General features: G+C 45.8%; 1 protein-coding gene across 1 annotated transcript; it reads left to right on the top strand.

Annotated features, from left to right (window-relative positions):
* The first annotated feature begins 94 nt into the window (after window positions 1-94).
* On the top strand, window positions 95-9,670 carry SH2D4A (SH2 domain containing 4A). Its single transcript, XM_010143680.1, has 9 exons — window positions 95-269; window positions 1,036-1,195; window positions 1,731-1,890; window positions 3,965-4,030; window positions 4,442-4,580; window positions 5,861-6,077; window positions 6,816-6,946; window positions 7,820-8,040; window positions 9,480-9,670. Exons 1-9 carry the CDS (start codon window positions 95-97, stop codon window positions 9,570-9,572), a joined length of 1,362 nt encoding a protein of 453 aa, XP_010141982.1. The 3' UTR covers window positions 9,573-9,670.
* The last annotated feature ends 3,517 nt before the right edge of the window (window positions 9,671-13,187 follow it).

The following is a 13,187-nucleotide window of genomic DNA, read 5'->3' as shown; positions in this document are numbered from 1 at the left end:
GGGAAGGAGTTTTTCTTGTTGGAGCCAGGAAGAGGATCGGATCCCTGGAGATCATTGCCGCAAACGTGCAAAACAGTAACTGAAACCTGCAGCCATGCTGAAACAGATATTGTCGGACATGTACATCGATCCTGACCTGCTGGCAGAACTCAGTGAGGAGCAGAAGCAGATCCTTTTCTTTAAGATGAGGCAGGAACAGATCAGACGGTGGGAGGAAAGAGAAGCTGCTGCGGATGAGGCGCCAGCAAATAAGCCACTGCCGAGAAAAGGTAGGTCTCTGTCTGCCGGCTACTTCCCCCTCTGACATAGATCTTGCCAAGTCAGCTGCTCCCTAGAAATAGGAGGTAATATGTCCTCAGAGTAATTTCTTCTCCCAGGGACGTGCCCTAGCTGTATTTCCAAACTGCAACTAAACCCAGTTGCATGAGGGTAGTGTTGGCCAGGCACGTAATGGTTTTCCTCCCTGGCCCAGACACTCCGTTCTTGACCAAATTCCTCAACTCCCCTGGCTGGGAAGTCAGGGCTTACTTGCCCCCGGGAGATGCAGCTCATCAAGTTTCCCACTAAATGAGGCCTCTGAATCTGACTATAAAGTAACCATGGACTTGAATGTGTGTCCTGAGGCACCAGATCTGCGGGAGGGTTCCCATTGTGACTTCAGACCTGAAGTCCCCTTGCCAGGATTACACAGCATGCTGTCTGCTAGGAAGATGGCACCCTTCTCCCAGCTCTCCCCGGTGTGCTCTGCTCACTGGTCGTTCACCCTCACATAGTCTGGGGAGGGCAGTGGCAAGGAATTAAAGTAAGAAAGGAAACAGTGTTGAGTCTTCTTATGCCTCCTTCACCGACCTGGATTCAGGAGAACGAAACAAAATGGGAAGTGTGTGCAGCATCCCAGTCGAGCTTTCCCCTTGTACAGCTGCTTTTGGAGAGTCTCTGCCACCAGCAGCAGCCAGGAGGGCACAGCAGGCAGGACACAGGCCGCACAGAGCGGCTGACCAAGCAGCATTTGCTAAAGATATGCTTCTTTTCCAGCCAACAGGAAGTCGGTGACGTGGAAGCTTGGTGCTGACAATGATGTCTGGGTCTGGGTCATGGGTGAGCATCCTTCAGATAAATCTTATGAGGCCATCTGTGAAGAGATCCAGGCTCAAAGAGCAAAGCAGTTAGTGAGAGAGCAAGGCAAGGAGAGCAGGTAAGCACCCTTCAGCTGGAGGACTTGGTGGGCAGACATGGAGGAGGAAGCATTTCTAGCAACCCAGAGGCTGGAGTCTTCCCTGCATGGGCTGAGGCTACCAGTGTCACACTCAACTTGCAGGCAAAAGGCACAGGCAGAGGCTGTGAGAGTACTTCTGCGAGTACACAAAAAGCTGGCAGAGACCAGCTCCAGCCTGAGGCTTGCCCTGGCTCATCAAGCCACCTGTGACATGGCTCCTGCGTGGTACCCTCTGCAGACCACAGGAAATGCTAACTGAGTTACTGCAGCAGGTGATGAGTTTGGATTGCGCTGATTCACCAATGGGTGCCCCTGTACAGCAGGACGACAGTTACTCGCCGCGACTCATTAATTTAATTATCCCACCTACGTGATTTGGAGATACGAAAGCCGCCCGCATGCACATCACTTCATCGCAGCACCGCTCTGCTCAAGTGCAGCTTCCTCACAAGATGCTCAGAGAGCAGAGAGTGACCTGCTCATTTTCCTAAGTCCTCTCGCTCTTGCATTTCAGGGAGACTGACTCTTCTGTAACACGGTCTCCACATCCACATCCAGGAGTCCTGGGTGAGACAGATCTTCACTGGAATAAAAAAAGCACTGTGGAGGAAATGAAGGAAGGTGGGAGAAAAACTGCCATGGCTACATCAGAGAAAACCCAGGAGCTCACAAAGGTAGATTACCCCCCTTTTCTCCATAACTGTCAGAAATGTGCTCTGAGATCTAGAAAGTGCAGCAAATCCTGGTTGCTGTAAATAGAAATTTGAAGAAGAAAAAAAGCCAGCGAACTGTAAAGGCTTTTCTCCTCTAGTCAGAGAAGAAGCCGCATTGTTACATCCTTCCTTAGGACTTGAGAGGTCTGAGTGCTGTTCTCTGCCTGGATAGATCTGCTCTGCACTGTCAGAGAAGTTACTCTGGACTCCTTTGCTTCCGTTCTCCATGGGTAACACGATGGTTAAGGTACTTTCCCTCCTGCTCTGCGGCTGCTTTGGATGGCTTTTGGGGAAAGACCGGCAAGGCTACCCCAGGATCTGTATGTGCAAGGCCACTGCCCTCGGACAAACCGTGTACTTGCATAAAAGAAAAGATGAAGATAATTTTATCAGCATCCTCTGACACGCATATTTGAGGTTGTTCTTTTTTGTTGGTTTTGGATGGGGGGTTTTTTGGTGTTCTAAAATAGTTAGAAAATACTTATGACCTTGACAGCACAGGGCAACTCCAAATGCAGTAACTACAGTGTCTGCTTTGCTGTGGATTTTCATTACAGAAATATTTTTCTCCAGCAGTAAATAGATTTCTACTTTTTAACTGGCTACAAAGAGCCATTTGCAGAGAACGGAGAAAAAGATGAGTTCAATTAACTATCCCTGCCACCAAAGTTGAACAGAAGGAACAGAACACCCTGCCAATTTAATGGGAGAAGTCCAGTCTCACTCAGCAGAGCTTTCATTCAGCCTTTTGCTGCTAACTTGTGTGAGTGTATATTCTTTTATTACACAGCCACTCCACACTTCATTCTAAAAAGCACGATAACTGAAGGTTGGCAAAGCACCTCTCCTGCTGCTGCCAAAATACTGAAGGGAATTTAGAGAGGCTGTCTCCTTTATCAAAAGTCTCTGAGTCACAAGGGGCTTTTCTTAGCACTGTTTGCTGAAGGTAAGCAACTATGTAGCAGGATTTTTTTCTTTTCAAAGGAAGATATTAGTCACAGCTAACAACGACAACATAAAAAAAAAAGGCAACTCCCCCTCCCCAACTCAAAAATTCCACCACCACCCCAAAAAATCTAAATTCTTCTCAAAGTCTTGAGCATGAAAGTAGATGGGGGTTGTATACTTTGCTTTCATTTTCTATCATTATATTATTTTTCCCAGGTTTCTTGAGCTTTTGCTGTTGAAGGAGGGATCCAGACTGAAGACCCCTGTTGCATTTTCTAAGCCTGGAGAGGGCCTTTTTCTGTCTCTGTTGTTGAAGTTCTTTCTCTGAGATCTAGTTCCCATTTAACCGTAGGGATCCGGGCATTGTGCTTTGTCTGCTGCAGGGGATGGGGCGCTGATCTGAGAAAACAAGCTACTTCACCCACACTAGAATTTCCCAGCTTCCTGTCAAGGAGAGGGAAACTGGAAAGGCACATGCATATTAAATATTAGCCAAGTAGGTGATGGAGAGAAAACAAAGCATGTCCTTGGTAAGCAGTGTAGCACAGTTAACTCTTTACTCACCGTACCAGAGGAGGCAGGCTGGGTCCGATGGAGAGGCGGGTGCGTGTTTGCTCAAAGACAAGTTTAACTGTTCCTCTTTAAAGGCAGGTCTCAGCTAGCGACTGCTGCCAGGGTAGCTAGACTGGTTTGCAGGGAAGAGCAAACACGAGATACGCAGCTAGCTGGGTCAGTTTGACGAGCAGGGGTTTGCAGCACCCCAGCCGCAGTGGCAAACAAGCACAGGCAGGCAAAGCTGTGGACAGCAGGTTCTCCTAGGGGAGGGAGGGAAGGGACTGCTCCCGGGGAGCACCTGGGAGCATCACTTAGCAAATCTAGGCCTGCTTGTAACAACCCTGAGTTTTCATCCTGTGGCATATTAATCCTAATACGATGAAACAAAAGAATGTTTGTCATAGATAGCTGGCAAAATTTGTTAACATGAGTGTTACATCACTGCTTCTGTATTAAACACTATTGCTGCCAAAAAGAGCAGTGGTTCTAATGCTGCATTTATTTCTCACTGCTCTTCTCCTCCTCCTCCCAGAGGGAAAGCAGAGACGTTCACCAGATGCTGGCAGATTGCCGCATGAGGAAGCGTGGCTTCCAACAGGTCAGTGTTAACCTAAGATGATCCTAACACGTTGAGTGAGGCCCAGGCTTTACCCTAGAGTCCCAGTCAGCCTCAGAGCCTCATCTGACCCAAGAAAGCCCTCACCTCTTGGACCAGTTTTATCCAGCATTGCCATGTTCCTCATGTACAGCGAGACGGTTTGGAGATGACAAAAAGCAGGTCAGGCTGGCAGACAGGGAACAGCACAGGGAGATGCTCCTGATGATTTCTGGTAGACAGTTTTCCCTTACTTCCTCTGTTGTCATCTGCAGTGAAGACAGAGGGGCTGTATGCTGTTGTAATCAGAGGGATTTACAATAAAGAGTGGGAGTTCTCGGTATTTTAAGGCTAGCTAAAAAGTAGTGTTAAAACTAGCCTGGGACAAAGCTGAACATACTGTTTCTTTCATAGATGAAGGAGGCACAGAGGACAAATTCAGGAGAAGAGACCACAGGCCCCCAGGAGGCAACACTACAGAGCCACCCCAGCTCAGAGAGCCAGAGGATGCTGCAGAAATTGGATGAAAATGAGCCTGAATGGCAGGAATCCCGTAAGATCTTAGGACGACCTTTTCCTGCGGGGCTTGAGGAATCCTAGGGCTCTCTGGGGTCATCTCAATCTTTTTCCTGCCACACTGGAACTGAATAATTGGTTGGTGGGTGGGGAGTGCTGCCAAGAAATACAGCGCTGCATAATAAGAAATATTTCTGAGTCCACATGGCATTAAGACTAGAGCTGGGCAGGAAAATGGAATATTTTTGATACAGATACTATACTAAAACAAGCAACAAATAGGAACCACATGAGTATAACTAGGATAACTAGTTTCCAACTAGAAGCTAGCCTTTTGTAGGACTTATCAGTAACCATTGCTCTTGAGGACAAGGATAATGGGTGATAGGGACTAAGTAAAAAGGGCTTCCCTGTCATCCAGGCATGATCCTGCCTAAGCAGAGCCCTGATGCACTGTCTCATGTAATGAATCCAAATGGTAGGAAAGAAAATGGCAAACAGAATGAGACTTGCAGTAGCATCCATCACTGCTGCCAAATACTTCCTCAAAGAGAACCTGATGCATTATTATTATTATTATTTCCCAGTTTCTCCCATGCTGCTCAGTAGATGGCAATGCTGTACTACCAACTGTTTCCACTTCAAGCCAGGGCTTTTATTTTTCTTACTGATAAAAAAAAAAAATCTTTAGTTGATACAAAAGCAAGGAAAGAATTAGTCTAAGTCAGAGCGACTGAAAGGCTGGTTACTCTTACAGACTCAGGATGAGCTGGGCCTAGACAATCAAGGCAGTTTTACAGAAAAAAACCAACAACCCAAAAACCAAAACAAACAAAAAACCCCAGCCAACTTCTCCACTTTCTGTAAGAGTTTCAGCAAGACTCCCTCTCACTCTCAAAAAGCGATCAGCTCTTTCAAATCCTTCAAAGGACTGATTTGGGTCATTTCAGCAGCTTTTATTCCCTCACGCCCCCTGCTAGCTCACATGAAGGGCACTACAGAAATCTATGTCTGAACCAGTAGTCAGCATCCAAAACAAAACGAAATAGTCTCTAACAAAGGCTCTACAAAATGACCTGGTGCCCAGAAAGAACCCAGATTTTTAATCTCTTGAAGCAGTGAAAACTGGACCCTGTTAAGCAGCAGATGCCCAAAGGTGATGGGAGACACGTGGCAAATGGCCTAATAATTGAGTGCATCTTTCAGCTTGTGAAGAGGGTTATTCTTCCACTTCATCAAGCAGGAAGATGGCCAAAGGGCAGCAAGCTTAAAACTCGCCTGCTTATTCGCTTCTGTAGAACTCCTTTTTTGTTCCAGTGCAGAAATCCAAGGCAGCAGATGAGAAGAGACGCTCCCTTGCACAGCAAGCCAGAGACGACTACAGGAGACTTTCACTGCAGGGCATCCACAGAGGGAAGCAGGCAGATATTTCCAAGGGTGCCACAGCAAGAGATCGGCGACCACTCCAATATCCACCTCTCCCCCCCAAGCCTAAACTTCTACCTCCTGCAGTGACAAATGGAAGAGTGATGAGGTAAGGAGATCCCTGTGCACTGTGGAGGGGAGAAGGGGTGAGATTCTCCTGCTCTAGCAGGAAAATCCCCATCATGGGATGGTTGAGATGGGAATGGTTAGCTCTCCTTGCATGGAGGAGACACCCCACAGGGAGCAATAGGAGGTTGTAGTGAGGTGGGGGTCTGTCTCTCAAGTAACAAGCAACAGAACGAGAGGAAATGGCCTCAAGTTGCACCAGGGGAGGTTTAGTTTGGGTATCAGGAAAAATGTCTTTACAGAAAGAGTGGTAAAGCATTGGAGCAGGCTGCCCAGGGAAGTGGTGGAGGCCTCATCCCTGGAAATATTTAAAAGACATGTAGATGTGGTGCTGAGGGACATGGTTTAGTGGTGACTTGGCAGTGCTGGGTGAACGGTTGGTCTCAATGAACTTAAAGGTCTCCTCCAACCAAATCAGTTCTGTGATTCTGAGAAATACAGGGCCTAGGCTATATTCCTAGGCTATATATAAGCATTATGAGGCTTATTTGTTCACCCCTGGAGGGTAGCAGCCTTATTTATTAGAGTGTCCCAAGCCTAGAGTGCATACATCCTCTATGCTAGGTGTCCACGGAAAACCATACAACTCTGCTGGCAGCTGCACTAGTGCAAGCCTGCTGTTTGGGACTGTCCATAACATCCCAAACAAAAGGTAAGTCCAGCCAAGGACACAAAAGCTGTTGTTTGAACCTGATGCACAAACCATGGTCTATTCTAACAGGAAAGAGGGAATCCGGAGGACAATCTCCAATTCCACCGAAGAAAAAATCATCAAGTGGTTTAGAGAGGAGCAATTCCCTCTCCGAGCTGGCTATCAGAAAACCACAGACACGATAGCACCTTGGTTCCACGGTGAGTCCTGAACGTTTCTGCCCCAACCCAACTCTTTAAGGAGTTGTTTCGTCCAACATGGCTTCTGCCACAGGCTGGGCTCAGGAGCTTTTCAAAGGTGGCATTTTAAAGATCTGTGAACGTAGTTTAAATTCCTTTAGCGTTACAACAAAGGTCAAGCTAAATTAAATTCCTTTAGCGTTACAACAAAGGTCAAGCTAAAGTGTTAGAACACAGCCCAGATCTTCAACATAACCTGTACCTCTGTGCCACCCCTGCCTCCCTGTACTGGATGGAGAGACACTCTGGCAGCTGTCTGAACCAGGGTGAGAGACATTTCGGCACACCTCATCCTTGGGCACAGGCCATTATCCCTCCATACGTGCACATCATCTATCACCTTTCCATCCCATTTCTAATGGGTCATCATGACCCCATCCATCTCCCTTGCTTTGGAAACCCTTTTGATTTGAGACTGCAGCCATAGAAGCATTATCCTCTTGTAACTGGGCTTTCAATGCTTGCGTGGCTTTCTGACAAAACCCATGACCCCTGTCTGCACAGTTCTGCCATACTGGAATCAACGTACAGCACACTGCAATGTCATTCTCCCTCCTAACACAGAAACTGCCCTTACAAGCCCTGCACACTTACCATTCTTAATCGGCCACGTCTGGAGCAGTTAACGTAAAGCACGGTTAGCACATGGCCATGGTCTGCTGCTGAGGCAATGGCAGCACTGTTCTTCCTGGGCTACTGGGAGAGAAAGTGCAAGGGGTGGAAGTGCCATCGACTGGTTTTAGAGCGGTAAAGCGGATTTCTTGTGAGAACTATTCCCACCAGTCCTGCACAAATGTTTTTCTCCCTTTGTTTTTGTGTTCTGGTTTTGAACAGGTATCCTAACCTCTAAGAAAGCAGAGGAGCTTCTGAATAAAACAGTACCAGGGAGTTTTCTGGTCCGGGTCAGTGAGAAAATCAAAGGCTACGTGCTCTCTTATCAGTCTGTGGAAGGATGCAAACACTTCCTCATTGATGCCTCCAGTGATTCCTACAGCTTCCTTGGAGTGGACCAGCTACAACATTCAACGCTGGCTGACCTTGTAGACTACCACAAGGTAAACATCTAGCCATGCATTCATTAACTGTTTGTTTTATTGCCTCAGGGCACTTCAAAATAAGAAATAATAGATACAATTTTTTTAAAGTGGGCAACTTGACGCATTTTAGCTGCTGTTGGTTATCCTGTGTGCTGCTCCCGAAGAGTATGCCAGCCTGATGGGTACACTGCAGGTGACCTAACACATCTGACACATCTTAGACCTGACTCACTCCCCCTCAAGTGCACAGAACACCTTGCACACAGGCCTCAAGTTACTCATACACTAGAAGAAATGCTGGTAAGGTGAGAAGTGACAGCATAATCAGGCAGACTTCTTTTTTTTTTTAATTCTCTCTGCAGTTGTGGGGTCTCAGTAAGCAGAAAATCCTGCTTGCCTCCAGTTTCAGTGTAAAAGAGAACAAGGTATCTTTATAATCTCAAAGCATGCAAGGCATGATACTGCGCAAAGATAGAAAATAGAAGGGTACACAGGTTCCTGCAAGAATAACAGCAGGGTTTTACTAGCACTGACTGCAGTTACATGGGCTCCAAGGAGGACCAGATGTTTATTCCTTTGCTGTAAGATCTGACCAGGGACAGGACAATCATTTTGCTTAATGGTTCATTTAAAAGCCATGTTTCTTTTAAATAAGTGCCTGGCCTAATACAGACATGGCTAAACAAAACAGACATGAGGAAAATATCTGTGTTATTTGCTATACAGAGCTCTGCTTGCTTCCTGCACGGGTTTCACAGTTCAGGCTGAAATTGTGAAAAGGAGGAGCTATACAGCTGTTGGTACCAGAGCCAGAGGATTCAAAGCCTGGCTGTGCATATTAAAGATAGAGCTATGCTCACAGTCTGGGTGAACCCACTCTGCCTAAGTGCTCTAGTAGGTTCTGCTCATCAGCCATCGGGTGACCACAAAAGAAGGCAAGTTCCCACTGTGCATCTGCTGCTAGGGTGGAGAATGAAATAGGAGGTGAGAGTGTACCATCAGGGCATTCCCTTGTTAGAACACAGCTCGCCTGAGCAGAGGGCACGTGCTCACTCCAAGATCCACCCTTGTCCCTCCCACAAACGCAGCCAGGAACATAGTCCACAACCACCCCGTCCTACTTACCTGCATCCTGCACAGTCCTTGCTCCGGCTCTTTCTAGTCAGGGCAGCATTTCACGCCACAGAAGCTGTGGTTGCCTACAAGATGATGAGCACAGCTCTTTCCAAGAACTGCCAGAGTCATGTCATTGTGGTACTGCACCAAACGCAGGCATTGCTTTATGAAGTCAGAGATCAGCCATGTGGGTTGTTCCCCAAGGCACTGAACTGTGTCACAGAGTGGGATGAACAAGTCCACATCATAACAGAGGCAGAAAGACTGCTGTCCTCTCCATGATGTTGTCACAGGCAGGGTCTGTTTGAAAGGTGGTGTTTAACCATATCCTACACCAACAGAATGAACCCATCACTTCCTTGGGGAAGGAGCTGTTGCTGTACCCGTGTGGCCAAGAGGATGAAGAACCAGATTACATCGCTCTCTTTGAGTGAACCTCCAGTCTGGCTGTGAGCCCCATGCTGATATTCACAAAGACTGAACTTTGAACTGAAGCTGCTAATGCTTACCTGAAACAGTTGCCATAAATGCCCTCACAACAAAGCAGAGGGAGGATAAATACAGGTGTGGGCTTGTCATATCAACTGAATTCCAAAGATGCATCAGCCCAGAAAGCTGCAAGGCACCTGGATGTATCCCACACGATGGAGTGCGTGAAGCGATGAAGTAATCAGTTGAAAAGGGAGATACTGCCACTATTTTCAGTGGGGATTTTTGCAGATTTCCTGGGGGACTTCTGTATTTGAGCTGCCTTTTGTTCTTGAATGCAAGGTTATGTGCTATCAGGGAAATAGATGAGTATCTACAGCTGAATGAGATCAGGCCTTCCTGAGGGCACTAAACAACTCGGAGAGGCGAATCAGTCTTGATAAAGTAATTTACATAATGTGAAGCTTAATCCTGTAAAATGCTGTGCCCTTGGAATCAAGGATGTTCAAGACAAACATTCAAGCAAACTCTTAGTGCCTTTTACTGAAAGGTGTTCTCTTTGAAGAGGATTTTCATGAAAAGGGTAATTTTTTAAACTCCTTTAAGCCTCTGAATACAGGTCCTCACTCTGAATTTGTATTTAAATCCTACACTGCCCTTTCTGCATAGAGAGGGTTTAACTTTTTGAAAAGGAAAGGAGAAGGGCTACAGGAATTTGTATGAAAGACTATCACATGCACAGAACCTAAAAACGGTAAGAAGTGGCACCTATATCAGTATTAGTAAGTTTACAGAAAAGTGTTTGCCCATAAAGAGTGATATTTTCCAAAATGAAGCTATTTATTGCAAGTTGTGTCCAGATTACTGAGATGTATCTATTGTAAACTTTAACACAGAACTTGTTCTTTCTACGTATGCTCTCTGTTCGTATCTGTTACCCTGCTCATTGAACACACAATTCAGAATATTGGGGGAGAGGCTACACAGGATCACATAACAAATTAATCCTCACCCAGATTCTCTCATATTGTTGCGTGTGACAAACTGCACAGCTGAGGGTTGTGGTGCGGATCTGCTAACATAATTTTTCAGAGATGCGATCCTCAAACAGCGAACAAGAGTCAATCCTGTTTCAGTTGTTTACCTGTTTCCTTCTTTCTGTTGGATCAGGGCTATTTGCTTAACTTCAGGAAGCAGTCAAAAAACTTCGGTCTTATATTGATCTGTGTTTTGCAGAATATGAACTAAAAGAAATTGTCATAATAATCTGGTCTTAAAATTTACAACTCTTCTGGTAGGTAGTTTCCACACAAGGAAAGAGGGGATAACTGCACTCCAGTTCCAGCAGGTTTAACTTGCTACAGGTAAAGCCTAAATGTAAAGCAAGATTCTGAAAGTAACAATGTTCTGGCATTACTTAAGGAGGTTCTTGAGCACTATATCACATCTACCAAAGAGATATTTTCAACACAATCTGCATCAATCATAGGAAGGGGTGCTAGATTATTTGTAGGGGGGGAAAAAATCCCTCCTTCCCTCTTTATGAACTGCCTCTTTTGAAAAACGTGGCAAAAAATGAAAGGCCAGAGAATCTGGAGAAAAGTTAGCGTCTGATCTCATGTGAAGAATATGCCATGGCTGTTGTCCTGCTAGAGACAAATCATCAAGTGTTCTGTATACCTACAGGCTGATAAAAACAGGGGACAAAATGTCCTCTAAAAAGGCTATTTGTGAGGCAGGGTGTTACCTTACAGAAATAAGGTGCGGGCTGATCTGGCCTGGACACCGCAGGACAGCAGGACATGTTCAATTTAGTTCTAAGATCTCTGGTGAAACTCCTCAGGGTCTGACCTGCTGAGCAGTGGACCAGTAGCTTCACACACCTTTATACAGTAACTACTTGTTTGCAAATGTTGGCTCAGTAGAGCCCAAGGAAAGCCATGATCGGTGTTCACATCTGTCCCACGTGTTTGAGAATCATGGCTCAGTTTTTTAAAGACTCTCAGCTTCACTTGTCTGCTGTGAGGGAAGAAACCTGAAGTTTTATACCTGCACACCTAGATTACCGCGCTGACTGCAAAGGCAGCACTGTCACCGGGACAGATGCCCTCAAGATTGGCTTTTTTAATGCTCTGAAATCAAGTTACCCTGAAAGTCTGTGGAGCAAGGATAACTTGCAGTGGTCAGGAATCAAGGGTGCTGGCTGGTCTTGGGGAGCTTCTCTGTAGAACCTTTCTTTCTTCAAGTGATGTTGTGCAAGGATTGCAAGAGTACTCACATTTGAGAATCGGTCACTGGAGAGATCATGACACCTGGAAGGATATAGCACTTTGTTTTGCCACTTGCCTCTATGCCTTTAGCTAGAGCATGCAACAGTCACCAAAACTTAAAGCAAGGAGTCCCCATCTGGCCTTCCCATCTACACAGGGTGATCTCTATTCCCACCCCAACTAAGAAACAGTCAGTTGCATTCTAAGAAAGATCACAAGCCCTTTCTGAGACAAAGATGGTAGAGAGCTGCCTGGCAAAAGATATGGTTCTGTTGGCTGCTGTCTTTGGATTTAATCTTTTTGTAATGCTCTAGAAGACTAGCTGCATCTCCCCCTGCCTCACAGAAATGTAGCTAACAGCAGCTTCCCTTTCTCATGTTGTTCTTCACCTCTCCTATCAGTGCAGTCTCCACCTTTAAGAGAACGCTGCCAGACTTGTCCTGTGATTAGATTCTCCTGGACATCACTGCAGGCCGGCTGTCTCCATCACTGACACAATCTCACCTCTGCCAAAATGGCTTTTGCAGCCAAGGAACAGGAACTGCATAGACACTGTTATTGCTGGCAGGAGGAACAACTTCTCTGTGGAAAAGGATGTGCAAGAGAATCACAAAGGTGATATTTAAAAACATAATTTGTGAAACAGAAGCTGGATGATGCACTTGCTAAAGTAACGAAGTGCTGCATTTACAGATACCCAGTGCATATAATTGGAGACTAATATAGGTTTGAAGTGACCTCTGGAGATCATCTGGTCTAGCCCTGCTCTACAAGCGTGGCCAACCTCAAACTTACATTAAGTTGCTGAGGGATTAGGGAAACCAAAGGGAAAATGATGAAAAAATATCATGGAAGTAGTTAAGGTTAGGCTTGAGGCAGATTATGATTATGAAACTTTCATAATATACCTTCAAATTTGGGTTAAGTGGGACTGCAGGAACAACTGTCACCTTGGAGTGGCTTAATTATCACAGCTCTCCCATGCATTCAACGAGCCATGCCTGTCTCCTCCTGCTGCATAGTATTTGTGAAGTTACTCCATCAAAACAAAGCCCTTTATAAACAATTTGCCATATATTCTGGGAACAAAAAGTTCTTTGGAAGACCTGCTTGAGTTAACTGCTGAAGTAACTCATCTGCTGTGCTGCTGCAGTTCCCCTTCTTTTTGTACTTTCATAGCAGTTTGGGACATCTGGTGATTTGCAAGGGAAGTGCAATGCAGATCATTTGCATCCAACAAAAGACAAGCACATGTAAATGTGTCAAGAGAAAAGGTACTTACAGTAGCATGGTCTCTGTCTGCAGATTCTGCATGCAATGCTTTCAAAAGAGGTCCGTAAGAGCTCTTCC

This window comes from Buceros rhinoceros, unplaced genomic scaffold, assembly GCF_000710305.1.
Source record: "Buceros rhinoceros silvestris isolate BGI_N320 unplaced genomic scaffold, ASM71030v1 scaffold12059, whole genome shotgun sequence".
NCBI classification, from domain to species: Eukaryota; Metazoa; Chordata; class Aves; order Bucerotiformes; family Bucerotidae; genus Buceros; species Buceros rhinoceros.
This window is presented reverse-complemented; position numbering and strand designations above follow the sequence as displayed.